Source organism: Nyctibius grandis, chromosome 1, assembly GCF_013368605.1.
Source record: "Nyctibius grandis isolate bNycGra1 chromosome 1, bNycGra1.pri, whole genome shotgun sequence".
In the NCBI taxonomy this organism is placed as follows: Eukaryota; Metazoa; Chordata; class Aves; order Nyctibiiformes; family Nyctibiidae; genus Nyctibius; species Nyctibius grandis.
The window spans coordinates 65,183,876-65,211,792 of record NC_090658.1 but is presented as its reverse complement, the minus strand read 5'-3'; the positions used below and the strand labels follow the sequence as shown (position 1 = coordinate 65,211,792).

The following is a 27,917-nucleotide window of genomic DNA, read 5'->3' as shown; positions in this document are numbered from 1 at the left end:
TAAACACTAGCTCTGTTTCTCCTGAAATGTACTTACAGTTTTGGAATGAGTTGAATCTATCTGTGCCCAAACATCAGTGGAACCCTCTTCAGAGTAAAACAATCTGATTAAAGTGATTTAATCTGCTATTCTTTCTTTAGCCTGTTTTTTTTTTTTTAATACGTAATTGTTGGTTTTTAGTCAGCAAAAATTACTACATACATGTTAGGACAACAAGTTTATGTTTAGAAAAAAATATTTACTTTTCTTTGAAAATACTTGCTAGACCTGAAAAATTCAGCACATAAGCTGTTCACTGATTACCAATGCTGATGAAGAAAGAAACAAGTCTTATTCACAATGGAATTTTTTGCAGGTGCTCCATAAGAATCTGATGATACGCAGTGCTAGAATGCTGCAGTAACAATGAGAGTGGAGGGACAGGGAATATCCACCATCCTTTTTCATTATATGTGAGAAAGGACATATTGCATAAACAAAAGCAGAAGAAAACAAGCATCCACAATGACTATTCAGTGCATAGAGGCAGGACATTAATTTCTCAAGTCAAGTAGAGCACCCAGAGAAGAACTTTGTTTGGCCCTGGATTGTCAGTACAGGAATTAGGCTGAACAGGAAAAATAAGAAAATATTCAATGCTATTATGATTATCAAACTCAAATCACAGTTAACTTTAACATGTGTCAGAAAGGTTCCCTTGATACTCAGTATTTTTTCCTCTTTTTTTTTTTATTCCAATATTTTCCAGTTCTACACCTTTATTATTTTAGAAGTCCAAAAATATAGGAAAAAGTATCTCTTAAGTTCTTTTTATTTTCAACTGTGTATGTCAGAGATAGCTTTAGAACAAGCTAACATTACTGTGGTTCAGGTGTATGCAACTGGTACAGTTCAGTAGTACATAAACAACTCAAACAAATGCACCATAGAACTTAAATTACCAAAAATAAACAATATTAAACTATGTAGGGCAGTAGGTAAAAACAATTACCTTTAGGTCTTCCACACTAAAAGAAAAATATCTAATTATGATTGAAATTATGAAGTTCTACTACAGATTATTGAGAGATATTACAAAGAAAAAAGAAACTTGAGAAGTTGTCACATTTTGGTTTTGTTCCAGTGATGTACAGTCACATGAAATCTTACATCAGTTTTTCATGAAATGAACATCTGGTTACTCTACCTACAATATTTCATGAGTTTATAATATTTTTTTGTGTGTTTTTTTTTTAATTTTTGAAAAACTTGCATGTAAAAACATTTAAAGTAAAAGAATGTTGCAGGTTGTTTACGGATTCCTTATGGATTATAGGAGTAAAAGCAGTCAGGAAGCTGCAGTGTTTTTAACATTGGTAAACAAATACTGGATTAAAGTGCAACAGTCCTTCTGACAGCACACCTGCTCTGTGCTGAAAGAAAATCTCTTCCTCTTTGCAGAGAATTGAAGAAAAATTTCAGTGTCAGGCGTGTTTCTCTCGAAAGTCAGTGATGGCCTTCCAGAGCATGCACAGCATTCCTCCTCTGTTTAAAAAAAAAAAAAAAAAAAAAAAAAAAATCATATGTATAAAGATACTCTCTAGCCTGAAAGCATTCCAATTTAGGTGCCTTCTGATTTTCTTGCTCTGGTTTTGACCAATGAAATTCAGTGGGAAGGCTGATCAAAGGTGAAATTCAACATGCAATACTGAAATAGAGAACAGAGTCCTTTTCTGATTACAGTACAGGACAATCTTTCTGCTTTTCAGATGCCTTCTTTCTGGAATTCAGACTTCTGGTCCAAAGGACCTGCATAACCCACAGCAGACTAACAACATTATGAAAGTGTCGATTATGAAAAAATCTTAACACCTGCCATATTTTTTTAAATTTTTATTTAGTTATTTATTTTTAAACTGACTGGGCACACACACGGTGTTTGATAACTTCTATTGTTTCTACTTAAACTTCGTTCTGCAGTGACCCACACACCTGGCATGATTAGGTGAAATCTAGTGTTAGTTGCAGTCCATGAGTAATATTTCTATAAACTACAGACAGTTTTGCTATCTTTACATTTTTAAATAAAAGCAAGGCTCTAATGGGATAACCAGTGTCTCCAAGTGTAAGGTAAAAGCTTATTTTAAAATTTCCCCTTTGCTTTCCTTTCATAGAAAAGCTTATTTTTAAATTTAAACATTACCAGCTGCTTATCAGGAATGCATCAGTGTACAAAGACTACTAGACAGTGTTACTTATTTAAATTAATACTACACAATCCATTAAACAGAGACTTAGTATCAATTATTTTCTCTTGTAACAAAACACAACTCCTGCTCAGCAAGGTTCATTTAACTGTAAAGCATTACCTCAGTCTCAAACATTTCAGATCATCTCGTGTAACATAGCAGAGGACATCCATTAATGTATAGTCTTCAGCCAAGAACTGCAAAAAGAAGTTTAAATGAACATTTTCTTAGAAATATAATCTAACTTTCTAAGCTTTATATACCATCTGCCCTTAAAAATAGAAGTTTAAGTTTAGAAGAAACCTAAAATTGGGCCAAAATGTGGTACATGTAACATATTATTCCACATTGTTTCTAGAAATACAGTGAAACTACTTGATTTTTATACTATATACTCTGCATTGGCATACCAGGCACAACTTGAAAGGTGTCATGCTTTTACAGCTACTCAAAACTTCGGTCAACCGGCATTTCTATTGTTATCACTGATATCTCAGTCACAGACTTCAATGAACACAAATTGGAGCATAATTAATACCACATTTCACCCATGAGGAAATTAAAAACAACAGTTAAAACCTACCTTTTCAAAAGTGGCATCTAAATTTGATGTACTTGGATTTTGAGGAACATTTGATCTGATCTGTAGGAGTGATAACTACATGCTGAAATTCTGAGATGCTCAACACCTCTGAAATTATATAATTTGCTTCAGAGCAGACTGATCTACTTCAGGAGATTTCAGTTCAACACAATTAGCTAAGGGTGAACATGTACCCTGTATCCAGGGTATAATCACCAGGAACTGCTGCAATGTGTAAAGACACTGAAAAAATACGAACCAGAGCAATACTGCCTATTTACCAGGACATTTTATTCCCTTATTCCTAATCAGATATAGGAATTATTAACAATACCGTATTTTTATGAAGGCCTTCATATTCAGAGCTTTTTCCTATCTCTGAAAACAAATTAATCTCTCAAAAGATTAAAGTAAAAGTGCTAAAGTAATTCAAAAGGTTTGGTATCTTCTTGCATCGAGGCACAAAACAGTACTGCAACTGTGTCAGAGAGTGAACAGAATCATTGCTACCTTGTTTATCGTGGCCTCATCGGCTCCGTGAACGCTCAGCCAGTTTATGAGATCAGGGTCGTCAGTCCCTGTGCCAGTGGAATGACGATGACAGACAGACAATCCAGGAATATCTAGAAAAGCATTTTTGAGAAAAGGTTTTGCATTGCCAAAGCAACCTCTTGTCATTTTTGACTGCTGAAGTACTTTCTTCAGCAAGCTTTTCCTTCAAGTTTAGAATATGAGTATCTCCATAAAGAAAGATAAATGTCAATTCCCAAAGCACACACTTAATTACAGGTTACAGACAGTTATACACCAATTACTCTGCTTGGTTAGGGGTACAGTTAAAGTAGTGTGAACGTTGATACAGACACGTTTCCTGTCCTCTTCGGAAATTGACTTTACTAGTACAAGGCACATCAATTTCACTGTAACTGTTTCTACGCCAAGGTTGTTGCATCAATTTAACTAAACTGTTCAGCATAACTCATACAATGGGTGTGTAGACAATGCCTTAGATGGAGGATCAGCTGCTTTTAGAAAGTAACGCTTCTTTGAAGCAAATTACATGGAAACATCAAACTGCATCAGCACTTCCACCTTTTTCAGGGCAGATACATATCAAACTCAGCCTCCCTCAGTAAGCTTTAAGTTGTATTTACATCTCAGCGATTAGATCCTCTCGAACTTTCAGCCTAACAATTGGAACAGTCTGTAATTCAAAGAACACGTACCTAAACGTACTAGATTATCCTCTTTAGAAATAATATTTATTCTGTAGGATATGAGCCTTGTACTCTTCCATATAATCACAATCAAAAATATCTAAATTCTACCTTTTCTTGTACTGTGATTAACAAATTCAGTAATTTGTTTCCACAACATATATTCTTACTTCAAAGCAAACCCTACCAGAAGCAGCATAATAAAGCATCTGTGCTGAGACTGGCTCAACAAAAAGAATGGAAGTTTAGCTGCCACTGTCTTCATCTGTAGCCAGTAACCTCCTTGAAAACTCTTCTCACTTACCTATTGGCTGTGACCTAAGCCGTAGGTTTCTGATCTCTTGATCTTTTTCTTCTATAGCTTGATGTAAGAGGACTTGAAATTCTCTCTCCTTTTGAACCAACTCCTCCAATAACCTGTGAAGTAACAGGAAGGAAGCACACACTTCCTTAAGTCATTTCAAATTTTCAGGAAAACAAGGATCTTACTACACAAACTGGAAACCTTCTTGACAGAGACAAGGACAGACTTCTTTAGCTTTCAGAGGAATATCCTCTCACTATAGATTTATTATGACCTATATGAAGACATAAACATTCACTGGTTGCTAAAGCTATAGCTCTTTAAAAAAAAAAGCCCTAAACACACCAGTCTCCATATATACATCCACCCACTAAACAGGTGGTACGGTACCAAATTTCACCAAAATTTCTACAGCCAGCATTCTGTTTTAAACAAAACTGTGTAACTGAGAATAACAAATATCATAGTGTTTCATAAACCAAGGGCTAAACTTTGTGACATAATCCTTTGTAAGGAAAAAGGCCAGTTCACATCTCTCCAGCAGACACTTTCAAAGGTACGGCAAGGGTGGAGCTATGATGAAAATGTGGTGAAAACTTATGGCTGCATTTCTTAAGTGGGGAAAATATGTTCCCATCCACACGAGAGCTGTCCCTTCCTCACACACTAGGCGCTTTGTGCCTACCCTCCTATGCTACATGAAGAGTGAGAAAAGAGGAGGCAAAATACCATGTGTCCTCTCCTAAGCAATTACTTTTGAGAATGTCAAGCAGAAACAAATTGGAACCCATGTTCAACTTCCTTCATAACACAAACCCAGAGAGAAACCCCGAGAGACTGAGTGGTCAGCACCTTTCAAACTGATCAAAAGAAAATAACTTGTGAACAATATGTATTCAGGAATTTGGTCAGAAAAACTGGACATGGAGAACATGCTCATAAACCTATCACTGACTTCTGAGTCTTAGGAAGTTCTGCCTTGAAAGAATTTCAGCACCTTCATCCCTTCCTTGAAGCCTCTGTCAGGCTGAGAACTATGCAATAACTGTTCCATTTCCATATGATTTTGTTTCCTTTTTAAAAATTTTATTTATTTATACCAGTTAAGCACTGCAACTTTTTTTCTGGACATTATGGAATTCAGCTAGAGAATGTGCCACAAAAGCACCTTACCTGTCTTTGCACAGAAGTAAACTGCATCTCATATGATTGCCTTGTAAAAACATCCAGCCCTACTTTTAGCTTGCATGCAGGCCTACCAGCAGCATAGTTGCACTTAAGTGCTTCCACACTTGAGCTAACAATTCTTAACAAGTCCACCTGCATGTGAACAGAGCTGCTTTGTGCCTCTGCACACACCCACAGCTTGGTTAATCTCAGTGCAGACTGATACTCTGTCCATTCTGGTTGAAAAAGACCTTCAGGGCCAAGAAAATAATCAGCTATTTTCTCTTGATAACTGCTTGCTGCTTATGTCAATAAAGCTTTAATTAATACTTAAACAACTGCCCATATTATTTACCTCAAAATTTCTGCATGAATGACAGGATGTGATTATTTGGCCAAAAGCTTTGCATTTGAGAAATTTACAAAAGCAAAGTGCTAGAAAACAGTACCTCGACAAATGGATCACTTCTGATGCCACTCCCCATCATAAAGTTGAGAAGTGAGCCAATCTAAATTATTTATGTATTTAAATGTATCAATAAGGCAATCAAAGTATTTCTCAGTGGTCATCACAAGCAAAAAAATGAATTGTAACATAAGAGCTCAAAAATACTGATAATTTATTAAAACCAATACATTCTAATGAATTACTCTAATTACGGCAAAATTCTTAGACATGTTTAAAAGTAAAGTGCAATTTAACATTTTAATTTAAATTGGAACAATACAAAGAATGTTCTAGCAGCATAACAACTGTCTTATTGAAGACGTTTTCTTTCTACCAAGGTCATATTCAAAATTTACTGAGGTTAGTAAGAAACCTCATGTCATAAATCAGATGCTGCAAAAACTAAAATGTCTACTTTAAACAGACTATCTGGTGTATTTTAATGAAAAGAAAACAAAATTATATAGAAAATTACTTGGATAAAATGATGGGAGACAGATTTGTCTCTGACATTTCTTAAACAAACAAAAAACCCAAAAGAACTACTTCTCAAATTTAAAGCGGAATATTTCTGAAAAAAATCCCATTCCAAATTTCTGGCTTATTTCTTCTTTTAAATAACACAGCTATTTTTCCATCTTTCTCTGATGAACAACATTTATGGAACAAAAACGTAATGCTTGCTGGTAAGCACAGATCCTGCTGCAGTGAATTCTGTGCACATAACAAGTCTGAAGCAATTTCCTTGTGGAGTTCATGTGTGGCTGTCCACTAGCTTGAGTTCATTCCCCAAGAATAACTATACAAAAGAACAGCAAGTTCTGCCTTAATGGAAACACAACACCATTCATCAGCCTTACACAGCATATGAAGGAGAGAAAGAGCAGAAGCTTGGCAGCAAGCTCAATTTTTTTTTTTTTCAGACATTCCTTGAAAGGGCACCTGAAATCAAGACTGACCTTAACTTGCATCACTACTGTTCCAAAATGAATAAAACTAAGTGATCAGTCACAGCTAAACAATGACCATCATTTAAATGAACAACTTGCAGTACTATGGAATTTTGATACTGTCACTAGTATTCTAGCACGTATATTTTAAAAGCAAAACAATACATACTGTCACAAATAGGCTAGTGTCTCCTGATGTCCAGACTTACCTGTTTGTCTCTAATTTTAGCCTGCCCAGCTGTACACTCAGTGATCTGTGAGCAGCCTGGGAGTCATGGGATACCGTAGAGCTGAGTGTGCTTACACCTGAGGTAGCTACTGCATCTTCCATGACAATGCAAGGCTGTTGGATAGTTTGATTCTGAGGCTGTTCATCTTGATCTTCAACTTCAATATCATCTTGATCTGCTGTATCACTTTCAGATGCAAGACTAAAATGTGGCCTCAGTTCTATTAGTAACATTAAAATATAAGTAAAAGAAAAAACATTAAAGATGTTAAACTTTAAAAGAAAAGCAGACCTAAGTGACTATTTACAGATCATCCTACAGCTTTGGTTAAACCACACCTGAAATTTCTGTAGCAAGAGAACAGATGATATTTTCTAGGGGTTTAAGACCACTCAGACCATAACAGCATCTTAGTTTATGCTCATTATTATTCAGCCTATCAAATGTCAAAAGCTCTAAAGAACAAAAATCCGGATGAATAGGATTCCAGATTTGGCTAGCATTTCTTGTCAAATTGTGCTGAAGTACTATGTGCAGCAGAAGTACTTTCTTTGGCTTTATTACATTCTCAGTGGTTTGTAATTTCTTATGTGTCTGACCTGAAATGTTTTATTAAACAAATAACCATTACTTCTCTTATATCCAGCTATTCTTGTTGTTGCTATTCTGGCATATTTAGCACTCTCTCATTGCAAGAATATGATGTTTACGAAAAAACTGTATCCAAAGATATAGACAGGAAATAACAAACAGACCCCTTTCCTGACAATTAAAAGTAGCACACTTCCCTTCTACTTATCAGAGAGAACACTGCCTATTTTATAATGATGTACAACCACAAAACCACGGACAGAAAGCTATACATGTACTCTGGTTTCTGTTATTCCATTTAAACTATCTACCAGAGCTTACCAGGTATGCAAGATATGTACACAAGATCTTATACTCCTATGAAACCTATTATTGCAACAACATCTGTTTGTTAACTCTAATCATTTAATATAAAATCTTCCTTCCTTCCTTCAATTGTGGCTTTTTACTGCTGAGCACTCCCTTTAGTCTCCTCACCAAAATATACTTTTCTGAATCACACTTGGTTTTTGTAGGTTTTTGTCCTTTCTGCTGAAGAACTAACAAGTACATTTTTATTCTTTACAAAAGGGACATTCATTCCTTGATCCATTTCATCATTTCAATGCTACATATCTTTTTCAAGGCTGAACATAGTAAGATCAACAGAGCTGTGCTTCCTCTAAATCAAAGAAAGCAGATTATATAGCAGTTACCCAAATACCACTAGGCAAGTATGTCTGAATTTGCTTTGAACTTCTGCATCATGCTAACAAGAACAGGAGTTCATTTTGCCGTTGTTCACCAGGCAGTATAACTATACAACATCTGCTTTGTACCACTCCTAAAACATCCCATAACTTTTAGAAGTGTTAAGGACAGAAAGAAATATTCACACTGTTCACAAGAAAATAAAAAAATCAGACAAAGGGAAGCAATCAAAAGTAGGGTAAGGCAATTAGGGAAGAGGCAGATGATTGGTGCCTGAAAGCTACTAGGGCACAGAGGCTTTTGTTTAGGCTTGACCATATACAATTAATGCTGATACTGAGCTGTAGGGGGAAGAAGAGTCTATTAAGGAGGAATTCTACAGCAATGAAGCACATGCCTGTTGAAGGTGTTCAGCATTCTAATAAAAAGATAGAGTTTCCTTATGACTCGAAAGTAACACAGAAACCCTATTTATGCCTTGCTAGTTGTGCTGGGGATACAGAAAATACCAAAAAGAACATGAAAAGCTGTAACTTTTGAGGAATTTACAGATCCTGTTGATAATTTAAGACTTAACCCACTGCAGAAAACAGGAACATAAGAATTCTGACTTCAGACTTAATATATTTGAAAATTTCACCATTAATTCCAGTGTAGGGAATGGTAGAATCACAAGCTTAGAAGTTAAGAAGCAGCAAAGAAACTAAGTCTGGAAATAGGTAAAGTAATAAAAGAATGGGCTACAGTTTCTTCTACACAGACTCCTTCCCTCAGCTAAGCTGTGCATTCTACTTCTACAACATTCAAAATACAATATTGAAACTGCAGCCACCGCAGATTTTTGTTTGTTTGATAGTTTTTGTTTTGTCTTTTGCTTTAGACAGCTTCTGACCAGGAGCCAGAGAGACTTTTGAGTGTTCCAAAAAGCACTTAATTAATCTGCACTTTGTAAAACACATTCCAAAACTGGCATGTGCTGGCAAGTGGTCTGTCCTTTGCATTTCAAGAGACATCATTGTGCACCTCAAAAAAATTAGGCCCCAGAGTACCTTAGCCTACTACAGCTCACTGTGTTACAGAATTGTTTACATGACACATCTTGGAAAGGTGCTTTCCAAAATAACTTGGGCAATACACTGATTAGTTTTTGTGTTGCAAAACAGTGAACAGGAAAAAGGCCACTGTTGGTTTCAAAAACTTAAGCAAAGCATCATAATCACAGCTCTAAAGCACATTTAAAGAGATCAGCCAATAAATATTTGCTGACTATTAAGAAATGACTCACCTGGGACCAGAATAGTAATAGCAGTCTGCACAGCTTTTCTGATTATGCTGTCCAACGCAAACATCCAATGTGGCTTGATGTTATGATTTCGGAGAACTTTATTGACCTAGCAACAGAGAAGTCAGTTCAGATATTATATCCCCCCCAACTTAAAACTGTAATATCTGTCAGCATTATATAAAGTGTTTGAATTTAGAGATGCTGTATCAAAGCAGGTGATTAAGACTATTTCATGTTGTCATTAACAAAGAAAATAGCAACATTGCCAGCTTCCACCTTTTTATTACAAGTCATGCAGTATTTTGTATTTTTTATCAGGTACTAGTTCCTGTGTTCGGTGATTTTTGATGACTGCGATACTGAAGTTTATTTAACCTTCAGAGGTGTGGAGAGAAACTTGAAAAGAATGCAAGCAAGACAAATACCAAGGACTATATCATGAAAGACTTATAACTTAAGCTAATTAATCTTGTTATTTTTTTGGCATCATTTTCAGTGCTTGCTCAGAGCAATACTTATCTATTTTAAAGTATAATTGTAGGAAATTTCAAAGAACTAATGTAATGCTGCGCCTTCTTGATTCAGAAAATCATTAATTAATGTTAGTTTAAATAGTCAGGGGACTTCATTTGTACGCTGTGCCATTTTCTCTTTCCTTCCAACTTTTTACTTCATACAATAAGCTAGTTTTCTATACTAATAGGCTCCTAATTCCCTGCAGGCCTCCTTTCAAACTGCTTTCAGCCATTCCCAGGTGCCTCTATGGATGCTCCACACCACTTGCAAGAACATCTCTGCCTTGGGGAAATTGTTTTCCAACTCCCAAACGACAGAGCAGAAGCAGGTGGGGTGAGAGTGCTACAACAGAACACCTAGCCACAGTAAGCAGCAATAGCACAAAACAGCCTTTGTGCTGTTTTCCAGGCACAGAAACAGTCTGAAGCAACAAACTCTGTAGGAGCAGAACTCAAGCAGTTGCAGGAAGATACAAACATAACTGTATTTAGAAAATTATGGAGTTGCTCAAAGCCTTACAAAAAAAGTAGCAACTGCTGCTTACTAAAAAATGTGGCAAGAAGATACTTCACTCAGGTCTTCCTAAAAAAGGGATTAGTTCAATTCTCCCACATTGTGATAACCTCTCTGTAAAAAATGACTGAAATTACAGAAATTATGCCTTCAGAAGATATGCAAGAGTTAATAAGTGTTATTAATCATATTATCACTGCCCCAAAGCAGCAGTATTCAGTAATGCAGTAATTTATGTAGGTACCTGTACTGGGTTTGGCTGGGATGGAGTTAATTTTCTTCACAGCAGCCCATATGGTGCTATGTTTCAGACTGGTGACTAAAACAGCCTCGGTAACACACCCATGTTTTAGCTATTGCTGAGCAGAGCTTACACAGTGTCAAGGCCTTCTCTGTTTCTCACCCTGCCCCTCCAGTGAGCAGGCTGGGAGTGGACTAAAGGCTGGATGGGGACACAGCCAGGACAGCTGACTTGAACTGACTGAAGAGATACTCCCTTCCATATAGTATCACACATGGCAATAAAACCAGGGGGGTAGTTTTTCCAAAGGAGTTGTTGCTCAGGGACTGGCTGGGCATTAGTCTACTGCTGATGAGTGATTGCTTTTGCATCACTTGTGGTGTATGTTTGGGGTTCTGCTTTTTTTCCTTCCCTTCACATATTAAACAGTCTTTATCTCGACCCACAAGTTTTCCCACTTTTTGCCCTTCTGATTCCCTCCCCCATCCCGCTGGGAAGGAGTGAACAAGCAACTGGGTAGGAGCTTTCCTGTACCTGCCAGCCAGGGTCGACCCACCACGCTGCCTATGGCACCTCAGTGCTGCTGCCAGTGGCCACGAGATGGCACCTGGACACTGCGCTTGGACATGTAGAGCTGTCAGCAGCACCCAGGGAGCCTGCCCTGGGCCTGACACCTGGGCAGCAGCTGCCTAAGGGCCCCAAAGGCTGGCCCACGGCCTCCCAAGGCAGCACAACTCCTGTCTGCAAGCACTTTGCACCTTCTCATACTGACTCTTACCAAGACGCTGACATGTGTTTAGCTAAGTGCAGCTTATTTAAGTACTGAAGAAGCATGATGTAACTTTATCAAGAACACAACAATCCACAGTAATGTGATTTAGCTTTTAGATTACAGCACAAAACTACTTTTTCTTGGTTGCTCCAATGAGGATACTGTGATTATTAAACCTTGTTACCAGAGATTACCTTATTAAGTCCTGAGAACAAGGGAACTACTTTCCCTCACTTTTAGCAATATCCCAGTTTCGGCAGTATCTGAGGTCTTGAAACCAATCTGGATTTCAGTGTTGTACTACAGAAATCTAATGTATGTCCAAAAAAATTAAGACTGAGTGCATATAAAGCACAGTTTTTCTTTGAACTTTCTGTGGGTTATCTTAGTTAAATAATAGATCGTAATGGAAGAGACATTCATCAGTTAAAAACCAGCAACTTGTAATGATGAAGTTAACAGAAAAGGGTAAAATTTTTATTGAAGAGAACGTGACTCAGGCAATTACCACTGAACAACTGATGCCCAGCAACATCTCCATCAGATAACCAACCCAGATATTTGTACTTTCCCCCTCTCAGTTTTTTTCTTGACCTTGTATATTTGTTTTTTTTTCTTCCAAGTGTCAAAACAGTAGTAGTATGAGGCTAAGTAGAATGGAGAGCTGAAGTGTACTCAAAGTGAAGACTCAAAGAGAAAGCTTTCACTTGTGGAAACCTCTCTTTTACAGATTCATTTCACACATTAGTGTGCGTTTTTTTTTTGTAAACAGCATCTAATTCTTGTCAGTGTAGTCTATGCAACAAACAGGTCACATGCTATACAATCCTTCCTGACAGCTCTTTTACTTGTCAGAGTGCCCCAGGCTTAAATGCTAATAGAATCATCCACCTCAAACATACCTACTTGGACTGTCATTTCATTTTTACTACATGACTTCACTCTGGACAAGTGATGCCCAGCACAGTTGCACACTCCCATGCTGGTTATTCATCTTAATTATTAAGCCTAATTACTTGTGAACTAACATTTAAATACATAGCTTAAGAAGAAAAAACATTTGCTTTTGGTAAACTAGCTATTTGAAGGGTATCCATGTGTGTGTTTGGTTGCTCACTGTAGGAACTCATAAATTATGCATTAATTATTGATAGAAGATAACCTGTTTTTCTTCCTTCTTATCCTACTTATTACAAACTGAAATGAAAATGTCTAGTTTGGCAGAAATCTGCTGCTAACCAAAAATACTAGAATAAGAACTCAATACAATATTACAAGGTAGACAGACTACTATTGGGGGCATAGAGTGGTTTAATGTAGTAGTTTATAAGATAAGTCAAGTCCAAGAGATCTGCATTTTGGTAGGATAAGCCTGACATTCAGTGTTGGTCTTATTTACCAGAAAACCCTTCAAAATGAGATTTTTTTAAAAAGGCTTTCCTGCTTTAGTATTATTATATACTGTTTACACAACTCTGCTGAATCTTCTAGGTCTTTAATCAGCAAAATCTCCACAGTTGTATTCAGGGTTTGTGTCCTGCCAAAGGATCACATAGCAACTCAACCAAGTCATGGCTGTGGACTGGGTTTTTGTTATTACAGGTTCAAAGCCCTCAAATATTATTGTTTCAGTAACTCTGGATGGAAGCTAATGAAGTTCTGTTTGCTTCTGGCTGATAGAACTTTTTTTTTTTGGCAGTTTTGGTGCACAGAGTTCTTAGTAAAAATGACAACTTACAGCATCTTGAAAACCAAACAGCACGAGCTGCACTTGACTGATACCATGGCTGTCAAAGTCTAACTCCAGTTTCAGTTTTGAAAGAGTGGTTGCGATGATTTTACGATCAGTGGACCGTACAAACTCTCTGAGGCTGGAAACAAGTGTCGTGATATGTTCCCATTTCAGCTTGGGTTCTTCGGCTCCCTGATAGAAGAGAGAGGAAAAGGAATAGTTAGTTTTGATAGCCATCCCTTGAAATGTACACCCAGAGGGACTTTAGCCCAATAACTTCAGTTCACAATATGGATTTTCAGAAACTCTACTGCTACAGTAAGGGAAAGGTACAGCTGGAGGTCAGATAATGGCAGCAGCATAACTACAGCAACACAAGAGTTCTACCGCTGAGATCCCTGCTAATGCAGATTACTTGACAAGCAAGTAGCTGAACTTTGTTTTGTATCAGTTGCTGAAGCATATGTGCACACTATAATCTGTATGTCTCATTGTACAGGAGTGAAAAAATGTGACTAAATATACTATGCACTGAATACTACAAATTACTCTTAATTGCAAACATGTACTTCGCAGTGCCTCTGATTTCAGAGCGCCTCTGAGAGACACCATGCAAACTCACAGAGTAGTGTTTAAAAGAAGGGATTAGTCAAAGTTACAAAGAAGGCTCAGAAAGAGACTAGTTCTTTCCTACATCATTTCCCTTGATACAGAACTTTTACACTTACCTATTCTTAGAGCAGGTCTACAAATCTGTCACCTTTCTATTAGAAATATTCATATGCCTGTTTTTAAAAGCTTTTGTGGTTTTGCATGAGCTACCAAAGTAGCAAAAAGCTCAAAAGCATTCATCAGAATAACCAGCATAAGTAACTAGGAAATAGAGGACTGTATTTACTCTCTAAAGTTATGTCAACTGAATACAAATTTCAATTTCAAATCTTAAAATTACACCAGAGATCGAAAACCATACTGGTTGTTCAACACAAAGTATTAGATGCTTATTCTGAAGGAAGTTAAGTAATTTTTTGTATGGACTAAAGATATCTAATATCGAGTTCTGTAACAGAAGGACATACAGTATTTGGTTCTGTTGTATTTGTCAGTTTTATGCCATGAATGTTACAGCTGGCCAGACATCAAGAACTCTGTTTGCCAATAACATTGAGGTTTTAACTATAGTTAATTAATTCTGATCAGGATGAAACAAAGATAATTTGACTATTTGATAGAGAGAAATTGAAAAACAGAAAAAGCTCTAGAGCAGTCAAACATTCCACAGACTAAAGCACCCATCTTTGAGATAAAAGATCCTGGCCTCTGATCCTGATCCGCTTTGATCGGAGAATTCACCTGATGATTGGCTGTACTGAAGTTGATCCCTCACCCTCTCCTGCAGTAGCTGATCTCCTTTTTGTGTAAACAATTAAAAAGCCATTAGGGCAGATAGGTGGACACACAACACACTGTAGCCCTGGCCTACACGATCGAAGTCCATCGAGGCAGGCTGGACACAGGGCAACCAGTATGGTTCCCTAATAAGAAAGAGTGAACTATTTTGGGAGGGTCATCCTCCTCCCCTGGCCTCCACACCCAATGACTTTGTTGAAATTGTTCTTATGAAAAGTTTTTGTGAAGGGAAAGGCGCTATCAAAGCCTCAATCTTGATGAGGCCTAACAAGCAAGTTAGGCTTCTATCTATTGGTAACTTGCATTTAAGCAGGACATAACAAGAAGCCAACTCAATTTCCCCTTAACTGCAGTTACTACCACTTTCTGGTGGTTTGAGCGAGTTTCCTACTCTTTGCAAGGGTCCCTCGCTCAAGGGAGAAAATGGTGTTTGGGAGTTAGAGTTCTGCATCCTCTTGAAGAGCAGATAGTCCCATGCACGTGTGCTTTGAACTCTGGCTCAACAGCTCTGTGTCTCTGCTCCTATCTTGGGCTGTTCCAGCCCCAGCTGAGGAAGGCATGAAACACCAAGCACCCTCTCTGGATCTTGTGATTGAGTTTCAGCCTCTCACAATCACCGATTATTCCTTTCATACACTTGCTAACAACTGTGTCTGTTATAGCAACACTCTAGCAAAGCACAGATCACGGGTATCTCTATTATTGCCTTCTATTTTAACACTTTCTATAGTTACCAGGACAACTGTGGGTTCCTCCCTGCCCCTACCAAGAATTAGAAGCTCTTTTTATTAGTATGGCAGCAATTTCCAACTACATTAACTGTAGTACATGCATAAGAATCATACTGGCTTGCATCAGTTTCTAAACGGTACTATCTTTAGAAGATGAGTTGTCACATTTTAGACAAATATGTTTTAGACCAGCAATACTTAACCTTGAGAATGAAGTGAGTCAATTAACTACTAACACACACATTACAAACAAGGAAAAAAAATCATGTCATCCAATTACCATGTTGCAACATTTAGCAGTGTGGTCATGACCTGTAATTTATTCAGTGTCACCCTGAACTGATACATCATCATGATTCACCCCCACAAAGGAGTGCCAAAAGGTCATTCTGCAATTATTTTGTTGTTTGCTGTAGCTCCCACTGTTACTCCATCTTCCCTCCCCTCCATATGTGCTCCCAACTGCTGTGAGGAATAGCTGCAATTTATTTTCTCCCTAGCCCCCTTTCCCCTTTTATGGCTGTTGGCTAGAAGGCAATGGTGTACCGCTTATTCCCATTTTTTCTATGCGATAATCTAATCTAAAGCCAAAGCAGGCCAAAAGACCTAAACCTCCCTCCGTCAGACCAGTCAGCCAGAAGACAGAACTCTAAAAAGGTGGCAAAGTAATCACCTCCTGGGGATGATCTATCTTACATGAGTTGACCTGACAGCCTCAGTTAGTCCCATTTGAAAATCAGTGGCAAAATACAGTATCATGAAAACATGTTTTTCTGTTGTCTGGCCAGCACTAACATCCAGGTATACATATAATATTTACAAACAACACAAAAGGCATATGTAATGCAGCATAAACAATTCCAAAGCCTATTTTTAATAGGCCAAATAAAACAATAAACTGTGAAAGCTTACATGGTGTATGCTTCCTAGTTTAATCAAACTTTATTTTTTAATTGCTTTACTATGTGTAATTTCAAAAGTTCCAGGTAACTGCAGATAAGTCTTCAAATTGCATAAAATTTTTGCTGCCTTCTGAAATTACTTTACCTGAGCCAAAGCTTCCATCAAGTTCCTCACCACCTTCTCTTGGTCCTCAGTTAATATCCTGTGGAGGGTGGCTCTCCTTTCACTATCCTTCTTCAGCATGAAAAACCCAGAATCTTTCTCTTCAGGTGAAGGAGGTGCACTGTGATCCTCAAAATTTTCATCTGGGATGCTGAATGAAAGACACTCAGTGAAAAGAAACTTCATAAAAAACACCCAAATGCACACATTCCTAATCTACTGTGTAACATAAATGCCAGATAGCTCTTTACCTCAGAAAAAGGGACCGGATTCCCTTCCCATCTTTTTCTCCACAGGATTTGGCTCTTGTTTTGAAAGAGAATGGATCAATTTTTAATTCTGTATCAGGTGAGACAGAACCATATTCACTGCTGCTACTTGTATCTTCCACCAGAACAGGGACAGGTAAGGATATACTCCGAAGATACTCTATTCATATAGAAATATTCAGAAATTAGAATTTAATAGTGCCATCACAGTGCTGAAGTGAAAAGGCTATTCTTTCAGAGAAAAATGGAAAGACTCCAGTCTTCCTCCATACCAATAAGAATATGAAAACAAAATTGACAAAAAACTCCTAAAGCTTATTCTTCCAGAATAGAGTTATCTTCCAGTTATGTTTTTATTCAAAAGCTTCCTGAGCTACAGAAATGGTGAGCTCTCTGCCAGTTCACTTACAGAACTTCACCACTGGAGTGAATGTGTATCTCGCATCATCAGTACACACTTTGAGCAGTAGCAAAATGTTTCTACAGGGCAAGTCATCCAAGCAGCTTCCAAGATCTTAATTTTATGTGTATAATATATGTGTATATAAATATATATATTTATATATAATATATATGCTTACATGTATTGTATAACACATATAAGATAAAGAAATGTATCAGATTGTTTTGTACAAGTTTAATTAGTTCATAGTCTTTGATTAATAATAAGCATGCATGTTAAAGTCAGAACTTTTATTTTTTAAATCCAGAGCACACACTACTGCTGCAAGGAACTATTCATGCCTATTTCACATGTGCACATTTCAAAACGTACTTTGACAGCAACTCAGCATGAAGGTAACTGTGTTTGTTCGGTCCCCCCCCACCCCCCTCACTCTTCCCAGTTCATTTCCTGAAAGATATGATTACTCTGTACCCTGCTACTATAAACCAGCCATTTGGTTTCCTGTTCAGATTTCCACTAAATGCCCCTATAACAACAACGCAGCTCTTCAAGCCTGTATTACCCACTTGCCTAGACAATTAAGCCATAGTCTGGTAGGATTACAAACAGTAGTTTAAATTTGCACAATGAATTAGAGGTTCCTAGCAGAGAAAGGTCACTTATTTTCATAATTGTGTCCACTTCTCTGCAGCATTTTAGTGTGACAAATTGTACCAGAATAAGTGACAACCACAGTATCTACACAGTTATGTTTCGATAGAGAAGTATGTTAAAACTCACCATTTGTGTTAGCTGAAAGAGCTGTGGGAGAAAAGCAAAGGAAAAAAAAGTTAGATGTGCTGAAATTAACTGAGAAAATAAGCATAGCCTAAAGGACAACTCTCTGCACATTTTTATGGACTATCTGGACTCTCCTGTAAGCAGTCTCTAAAAATGTAATTTATTGTGATTTAAAGTTAATTTTAACCTGAGGGGATGGAAACTACATTAAAAGTGCTCATCCAATATAATCTCCTTGATATTTTTATTTCTTTTAGGTATCATGCTAAAAATATAGAGAAGTTATTTTCATATGTATATATGCACACACATAGAATATGTCACTCATACTCTCAAAACTCCTTTGTTATTTGCCATAATTTAGAACACCACAGGAAATGAGTACATGAAACAAAAATAATGCAGTGCATGCACATTTGCCATGGGAGAAAGATTATGTTGCTCATGTAGAAAACTCCCCTGAGGCTCAATAGCATGTTCTAAGTTTATACAGAATGTACTCTATGCAAACATGCTTTGAACAAAAACACATGCAAATTAAAAAAAAAAAAAAAACAACACACAAAAGCTGCACAAAACCATAAACTGACTTTTAGAAACCTTGTTAGAAATATTTATGTAAAATCATCTCGGTGACAACATGGTAACAGAATTCTGCTACAACAGTGTTTCTGCAGCAAGCTGCTAGACGAGAAGATTACAACTGAATGTTCACCTGGGATGGAGATCTACTGTGTTCATCTTAAAGATTAGATCAGTTTCAGGAAACAGTATCGTTGACAAGAGAAAAGTTCCATATTGAGATTAGCAAAGCTTACCTGAGAGCTTTGATGGGGACTTTCTTTTTTTGCTTGACACCTTCAAGAATTCATCTACAAGGAGCTCATGAGCAAAAGCTCGTTTATCAGGATCTGGTTCAAAGCAACGCAATATGAAAGCCTTGGCTTCTGCAGACATGGATTCAGGAATCTCTGGGTGTATTTTAAACATCCCCACCTGAGACAAATAAAGGGAAAAACAATGGCCTAAGCTGTTCTTTTCCCAAACACTAAATAGCATCAAAAAAGTGTTTAGATATTAGAAGTGGTATATTGTTCTCAAGTTTTGATATTGTCTAACTAGCTTATTAATTCAGATAAAAAAAAACTATTACAAACTGTATAAACAATTACATTTAAAAACCCCACAACTGCAAGTAGAGGCTCTCACAAAGCAGAAAATTGCTTCTTTTCTCAGGTTTGTTTTTTTTTTTTTAAACACCCAGGCTTCTGAATAGCTGCTATGGCTCCATTACTCTCTTCAAAACAACGCAGTACTCCCACTCAGTTGAATCAGCTCATTCTTCTTAACATCCTCACTAACCAAGCATTTCCTTTATCTTCTTTCCTGCAATCTCTAATTCTAGCTTCTCCAAACAGTCATAAGACTTCCAGTGTTTACAAATAGTGGTCTGAGTTGCACAAGGAAGATGACTGACCTTAAACATAGCTGCTTGTGGTTCTCCCAGTTCATAAAACGGCGGCTTCCCTGTAGCCATCTCAATGATTGTGCATCCCAAAGACCAGATGTCTGCAGCCTTCCCATAGCCACGTGGCCCTTTGTCTATGATTTCTGGTGCCATATACTGAAGGGTACCTGTTTAAAACATACTCTTTTTTTTTTACTTAGATGCACTAATGATGCAAATAGACAGCTAAAGGACAAGAGGAACAAAATCACTGAGAAGTGAGCAGTATCGAGAGAGTTAAAAAATATGCCCTATTACTCAAAATTCAAAAATTTCCATATGCATTCTACATAAAACACAAAATACTATTCAAAAATATTACTTGTGCTAAAAGCATCTGATATCACATACTGATCCGATGATATCGCTTTTCAAAGTCAATGACAATTATTAAGAGTTTTCAATGAGCTTTGGATAAGACATAATCTTCATTTACTGTATTATAGATTAAGATTAAAATAAGGAAGATCACTCTGAATTGCATGCAGAGAGGAAAAGGAAATGAGACTTGAAATCTGAACCTGCAACAGCAGGCAATATGAACACTTCTTCTGAAGTAAGGGAATCAACCTGACACATCATTCTGCATTCTGTTCCATTTAGAGCAGAAATGGAAGAGCAGAGGATGGAATTAAAATAACAGTTACTTCTCATTTTGCATAATTATTTAATGCAGTGCCACCACACGATTTAACATCCAAATCAAACTATCAAGCAGAATGAGGATCAAGTTAATGACAGGCTCTGTAGATAAGCAATTCTGGAGATGAAGCCAGGATGTCCAAGCCACCCATGAAAGAAAAAAAAAATGTTAGCCTCCAAACAGCAGGATGAAAAAGTCATGCACGCAGAAGAGGGACTCAAATACAACATAGGAAAGACACAGCTCTTCTGTTGTAGAGGACTTTCATGTCTCACGTGGAACTTCCAAAAGAGCATTATCTTTGAACAGTGTGCAGTTTAAGATTAGGTATACAAAAAGTTATTCTTGCAGCAACCTTTTATACTGCTGTGAAGATAATGAAAGTCCAACAGCTGTGGATTCTGACCCTACATGCACAGTTCGAGCGAGGAAAGAGTCTCCTCTGGGAACATACCAGTGAAAGTTTCAGTACATGGGTTGATTCCTGCAAGTCTTTTTGAAGTTCCAAAGTCCGAAATCTTTAACACTCCACTGTATGTGTTGATAAGCACGTTATCACCCTGAGGAAAAGAACATTCAGAGCAATTACTTTTCTCTGCTGACTCTTCATCTAAGACTTCTTGCATAGCCTATTTCTACAATGCACTCTTTAGTAACAACTACTTCCTAAGGCTCTTCATAGGGGAGATGAAAGAGGAATCAATAGTGTTCCTGCCTTATGTAATCCCATTATCAGAAACTTCATCTCAAAGTGAACTTCCCCTGCTACAAGAATACTACAAGAATTCAGTTAAAGAATACCAAGAGAGGAGAAAAAGGCTTGCTTTTTTTTTCCCCAAAAAGGGAACTTTTTCATCTGCAATCTCCTTGGCAAAGGACCTGCTAATATCCTATCCACAATCTTCTTCACTTCTAATAAGCTTTTATGAAAGTTCAATCATGTCATTGAAAACAGAAATAGAAATATCCACTTTATCACATCTTAAGTGACTATATGTCAATTCTTTAAAATAAAAAATGTATTTTGTTGGTGCAAATTCAAATCAACAATTCAATTCATTTACCTAAGCCACAGTTCAGAACAGCAGAAAGGGTATGTGACAATGAAGAACTTTCAGAAAAAAGTTTTTAAATTGCAGGACAAATAAATGGTTATGCAGTTATATAACACTATCAGGCTTAATTCTCTGCAAATTCTTACCTTAATGTCTCTGTGCACTATTTGATTATCATGGAGGTATTTTAATCCTTCAAGAATCTGCTTCGTGTAAAAGCCAATTGTCTGCTCATTATTTTTTAATGGTCCCCATTTTGATCGTAGAAGAGCAGAAAGACTGCCTGTAATTTTGGAGAGCAAAAAACTGGGAGTAAAAATCTAACTAAATTCTGCCTTGTCCCCCAAAGGGAAAAAAAAAAAGTAACAGTCAACATCAATCCCAAACCAAGTGGAGGCACTTCTTCTATAACCAAAGGCCTCTCCAGACAAATGCTTACTTGCATCATCACTGGCCTGAGTAATTAAAAAGAGAGCCTCAGTATCTCGACTGGCCTCAGCTGCAGCAGAGAAGCATACGCTTCCTCAAGGAGGCAGATCAGAACCCATTTAATCAATGTGCTCACCTCTCTCCTGTGCCTGAAGAGAAGCTGCCCCATAAGAATGTTGCAAAAGAGTGAAAAAGGGTGGAAGTGCATATGCATGTCTTTGTACATACACCAACTCCACAGTTTCTCAAAAAGCTAAGCTCAAGAAGTGGATTTTTGTTGCATCTGGCTGCTGTGAGTCCTTTGGTCTCAAACAGAAGCAGCAATCACCAATCGCCTTTCTCTTGTGTTAGGTACCCGAGGAGGGCTCAGTCATCTGAGACTACCTACAGTCTTTCTAGTAGGATGACCACAGATCATCTCTGAACTGTAGGTAAAAGGACCTCACCTGCCACAGCAATGATCTGAGCTGTATCTGTAGCACATCCTGTCTAAACACTAAATGAGAGGACTCAAGCACTTTGAAGACACAGTTTTCCCCCTTAATTTAGGAAAGATATATAAAAGAATATTACATTTGCATGAAATATATCTTGGTGCAGTACTATAGGTTTTTATACTTTTAAAATGTTAAAAACCAAACCAATCAACCACCAAACCAGTCTCCCTCACAACTTACCACCTGGCACCTGTTCCATGAATATCTTAATGAAGCCATTCTCACTAAGAGAACCTAAATACTGGACAATGTTCTTATGTTTGAGATGCTTATGCAAAGCTATTTCTTCATGCAGAGGCTGGGAGTACCTGGAAAGAAAAAGAAGCAGTTTATTCAATATTGACCTTTGTGAAGAAAGTCTTGTGTTTACTGTAGTAGCTGAAGTTCTGTTTTAGGTCCCATGAAACATGTTTACGCTGAAAACAACTCCATGTTAGATGCATTTAGCAACAGTGGTTGTGACCATCACATACTAAAAAATTATGTAATCATATAAAAATACACATATAACTTATAAAATATATATAAAATTGTGTATACACACACACACACACACAAAATGTTATAAGTGTACATAGATAGACTGCGCAAAACAAAATTTGTGGAAAGCGAACTTCTCTCCAGCCTAACTCAAAGAGAATAAACAGTCGGGCAAGCGTTTGGATTCAGACTAGTGCCAAAGTGAATTAGTAAACCATAAAGTTAGTGTATAATTAAAGTCACCTCAATAATGAAAACTAATCACCATTTAAATTTTAATTAATTGAAGTAGGAGTCTTATCTGAAAGCAAGAGTGGATAGCTATCAGAATAAGAAAACAGGAATCATTTCATGGGGAGATATTCAGAAGAACTGATCAAAACAATCTCATCAAATGTAATTTAGTCCAATGCAAAATATTTTTCAGAGATGTAAGCTTTTCAGCAGTCTTTTTGCCAAGAAGGTTTCTGGAGTCTGGATCCTTCTCCAGGGTGGAACACCACCAGAGCTCAGCAGCTGATGTGCTCCCTGGGCCAGCCCTAATGCTCTTCTTCCAACCATGGGTAAGTTGGAAGCACATCAGCTGCCAGATTCTGTGTATTGTCTGGCAAAACGTGACAATATGCCGAGAGTCTGGTGGCTATCTTCAGTAAAGCACTAACACCTGCAGTCAGACTTTCAGGGTAGCTGAAATAGATGAAGGACCACAGACCTCTGCAGTGAGAAGGAGCTGCAGAGTCTTAAGCAAGTGGAAGACGTTCAGATGCTTATACTGAGGAAGTACTAAACATAACTGCAAACTCAACCTTGCAGCTACTTGCCACCAAAAGGAATAGTTTTACTGCCACCTTCACCTTCAGCAGGTTAGTCTCAGCGTAGACTTCACACCAACACTGGAACATTCTCGTCCCTTAATGAACTGGCAGAAAACTTATTTTATTTATTGGTAGGAGGGGTAGCTTCCTGCTGTCTCAAGTCTGGGAGTTGGCTCCCCCTGGACCCAGCGGAGTGCCAGTGCCAGGAATGCAATCAGAGCACAAATGCAACTGAAGTTGTTAGGGGAAGAGTGCCTGTGATCTCCGCTCCCTTTTGGGGCAGGTAGTTATCAGCTCACCCTAACAACAGCATCAAGCTACAAGTGGAGGCTGAACTCTTAAAAAAGTGGAGGGAAAAAGAAAAAAAAGAAAAAAAAAGAGCCTCTGAAAACCGCTCTGGAAAACAGCTGTTGCAGAAAACAAGGAAAGTGTTAACAAAGTGTGATTATGCAACTCCGAGTCTATTTACTGAAAACTAATTTGAGTTTTGGCTTGCCTCTCCACACATGACTGTAAAGATTCTGACTACACTGTTAGTCATTCAGAAACACAAAATCAGAGATTATATTCCTGAGTTCTATTAATGGGATATTCATTCAGAGCAGGAAAAAGAAGACCATTATAATAATTCTTTCCCCTGCACTTTTCAACTGCACAGTTAAGTGAGTCTTGAGCAACTAAAATCACCTAGCAAATAAAATAAAGCCATAAGAAAATTCTGCAGTGGGATGAAGCATTTGTTATTTTAGAACTTAGTCATTAGGAGACTTTAAATGGTACGAAGAAATAAAAGTTCTAAATCCTAGAAAGCTAGATCTTATTATCTACCTAGCATGATTTTACTTTAACTTGAAAAGTTTATCTGGCCACTGGCACTATTTTGTAGTACTGGAAATGCATTTGAGGGCAACAGCATTGCAGGAATGTTTCCTTTTCTTTCAGAATGTGTCTTCGTAGTCTACCATTTCCTGGCAATTGAGTAAATTATTCAGTAGCTTATATTTAACATATAGCAGTATCGAAGACTCACTGCTTTTTGCACAGGAATCATTGCATTTCTGGCCAGGCTCTGACTTAGAACTTAATTATTTCTCATGAATCCAAAAGATGGTAATTTTTACTTTGAAAATGATAAGAATTAACTTCAGAGATTAATACTTTTCTTTCTATGCATTTCTTTCAAAGTGCCAAAAGATCAGGTTATAATTAATCAGAAATGGATTAATAATTTTTTTTCTTACTTTGCTATGAAAAGAATAATACTTGAAATTTGTTCTGGAAGCCTGTAAATATTTTTGAAAGTCTAGATGAAAGACTAACAGCTTCTTAATAATCTCTTTTCCAGTATGGTTTGCACATTGAACCCGAAACCTTTTCCACTGAAAATTCTTTTAAAATATGTGTTGGAGAAGAAAAATCTGGATTTTTTTTTTTCCCCTTTAGTTACTGCTCTATTCAGGGTAGCTTGCTATTAACTACAGTTGTTACAAACAACAAATTTCTTCTTAGCACATACAAAACTTGCAACTCTATTTTGAGTCAAGAGATTGTTTTATGTAATGAGGCCATACTTTCTGAGAAATTATAACACATCTCGGAGTTAAATTTACAATAACAATATAGAGGATGGAAGGATTCCCCTTTCCATTATCTAAGTTCTAGTATCTTTAAAATGTTATGAGTATGGAAAAATTATTAGACCACATACATATCCATATTGAACAGTCAACATATACATGGATTCAAAAAGATTTAGATTCATTTTTTAAACGTCAAAGAAAAGAACAACTAAGTGAGGACAGAATAACTGAAGGAAGACCCACAAGAGAGACCCATGAAAAAGAAACTGGGCTAGGACACCAGGGGGCATTACTGATCTGCCAGTCTGTAAATTACACAAAGAAAACTTCATAAGAGTTATCACACAGTGTCCTATCAACTCCTAGGCTCCAATACAACTTAAATCACAGTACTTGATGATGGATAGGTTGTAGAGAATAACGCTCCTTTTCCACAAACAGTGGTTTTACCCCCAGGGACATACATTCTAGATAAAAGTGAGAAGAGTAACAACCACTGTGATGGGTTAGAAGAGTCTTTTGTATTTACTGTTTTGAATACTAGCACTCTCTTTAAGATGACTGCTATGGAAGGACGGGTAAAACCAGCTTCCTGCCTGATATTAGTTGTAGATTGAACACTGCACAAACAAGGATACAGTTATTTCCTCCTACAGAGGAAATGCCGCTTCCCAAAATATGGGAAATCCTGCTGAAGGACAAGCTATCCATTAGATCACAGTAGTAAACCAAAAAAGCCAAATGGGCAAAAGACAACAAGAAACTTGGAAATATGGATTCCATTCCTGACTGAAATAATGGACAAAAATTCACCACTTGGTACACTCAATATTTTTACCTACATTCATTTAGTATGCGATTCCTCCTGCTACCAAGCAGTGTTCTGTCTGTATCAGAAGAGCTTCCTTCATAAAAATTATTTCTTTAACCATTGGGAAAGGGGGGATTTATCTTTCTGTTACCAACCATGGCAATGACTTTATTTCCTACTTTTCATAGCTTTCCTGAACATAAGCTTGAGTTACAGTCTTTGATAATATTTTACAGTCTGAGAGGCGCTTTAAAGATCCAGGCACTCAAGTCACCTGTTACGAAGCAGCTTGTACAACACTTGACTACAAAAACCAAAGGCTAAAGTAGAATTTAAGAATAATAATAACTTGACAGTTTAATACAGTTTAATTTGAAAAAATCTTATCTTCAGATTTGCTATCACTTTTATCACAATATTTGTGGAAATCCATGTATTCAAAATAGGATACACTGTAAGCCTCCTGATATACAAGTACTAAGGACATCAAGTGTCTGGTCTTTACACAGCAACCTTCATAAATGAGAGAGGTAGATACATATACAAAGAGACTCTGCATCAAAAAAAAGTGTGGACAAAAAGATCATGCCACATGATTTATTCTAATGTTAAGGAACTTCATAATAAATGATTCACAAACAGGAAAGGAAAAATGTCTTTATCAACAGTTCAGAATTTTAAAGGACTCCGCAAATCATGAATTTCAATAGTTGTTTTATAAGGACATGCCTGAGCATGTCTAAGCAGATAGGGCTTACCACTAGGTGTTTAAGTGAGATTTTGCACTTCAGCAATACTTCTTTTGGAAAGAAAAAGTATCATAAACTACTAGTACCAAAACGAGTAAACATCTAAATTCTCAGTTGTGATCATAATCCATTCCGCAACTTGGAAACATCTAGTTAATAAGACAGGGAACACCATTATATACGACAGATAGGTCATTTATTGGCACCTTTGTAGAAGAGGTACTCCTTGATCACGTTACTGATGAAATTATGTAATGCACAAAATTTGGAATCAGCCACAGTTACTATACCTGCTGTCTCTCTCTGGGATTTCTTTAATAGCAATTCTGACTTGATTGCTCAAATCTCGTCCTGCATATACAATGCCATAAGTTCCTTTCCCCAGAATGACTCGCTCGCCATTTTCATCATATTCATAATCATACTGCAAAGCAAACAACAACATGAAATGAAACAGAGGGATAAGATTTATTCCGTCTGACACCGTGCTCATAACTAAGGCATCCAGGATGCTAGTTGCTTTCTGCAGACTATGGAGAAGGAAAGAAAAACACTTCAAGAAGACAATGTGGATACCGTGCAGACATGCCTGTATTTCTCCACTGACTGTACAGGAAGCACTGGCTTCTAAGGCAGCTATTTCAGGTACTGTGTAAAGCTAAGCTAGCCTTTATCTGTTCTGTGCAGTTACAATTATATGTCTTCTTCACAGCATCTGCAATTCTGCTGGCAGGTGCTGTAAAAACAAGAGAAGACAACAGAGGGCACGCTGGGCCAAACTGAGACCTGCAGCTTCTGTACAGACATAGAAAGCAAGTCAGGATACACTTAATGTGCTCCAGATGCTCTCCTCACCTGACCACATCTTCCAAAAACAGCACAACCTCAATTTTGCCAGTGCCAGGTCAGCCGGCAGTGTGCCAATGGAGGTTAGTCAGGATTGCAAAGTATTAAGCGTGGTTTTGGCTGAATTTGAATTTCAAAGAGTTTAAGGCCAGTCCAGAAACGGTCATTAGATAGACTATCTGATCTGTCCTCTTGGTAACACAGACATGTAATTTCACACACTCACTAAGCCCAGCAGCTCATGCCTAGATACAGTATTTTTTCTTTTCCTCCAAATAAAGACTGCTATCTTTTTAATAAAAGAGAGGATCCACACCTTCTTTTAGTACTTTGTTTCAACAATTAATTACTCTCATGGTGAAGTCATGTCTCTTAAT

At 37.3% G+C, this 27,917-nt stretch overlaps 1 protein-coding gene across 1 annotated transcript in view; it reads right to left on the bottom strand.

Annotated features, from left to right (window-relative positions):
* Nucleotides 1-274: 274 nt before the first annotated feature.
* Nucleotides 275-27,917, bottom strand: part of MAP3K5 (mitogen-activated protein kinase kinase kinase 5) — a 119,854-nt gene continuing 92,211 nt past the window's right edge. Inside the window, exons 15-30 of the mRNA XM_068398082.1 lie at nt 26,985-27,118; nt 22,440-22,567; nt 21,480-21,616; nt 20,733-20,838; nt 19,606-19,763; nt 18,947-19,124; nt 18,129-18,149; nt 16,925-17,102; nt 16,656-16,824; nt 13,474-13,659; nt 9,694-9,799; nt 7,107-7,347; nt 4,333-4,445; nt 3,322-3,434; nt 2,349-2,425; nt 275-1,524 (exon numbers count right to left, since the gene is read on the bottom strand). Of these exons, the coding sequence (XP_068254183.1) occupies nt 1,464-1,524; nt 2,349-2,425; nt 3,322-3,434; nt 4,333-4,445; nt 7,107-7,347; nt 9,694-9,799; nt 13,474-13,659; nt 16,656-16,824; nt 16,925-17,102; nt 18,129-18,149; nt 18,947-19,124; nt 19,606-19,763; nt 20,733-20,838; nt 21,480-21,616; nt 22,440-22,567; nt 26,985-27,118 (2,106 nt within the window). The 3' untranslated portion in view covers nt 275-1,463. The remainder of the gene's footprint in view (nt 1,525-2,348; nt 2,426-3,321; nt 3,435-4,332; nt 4,446-7,106; nt 7,348-9,693; nt 9,800-13,473; nt 13,660-16,655; nt 16,825-16,924; nt 17,103-18,128; nt 18,150-18,946; nt 19,125-19,605; nt 19,764-20,732; nt 20,839-21,479; nt 21,617-22,439; nt 22,568-26,984; nt 27,119-27,917) is intronic.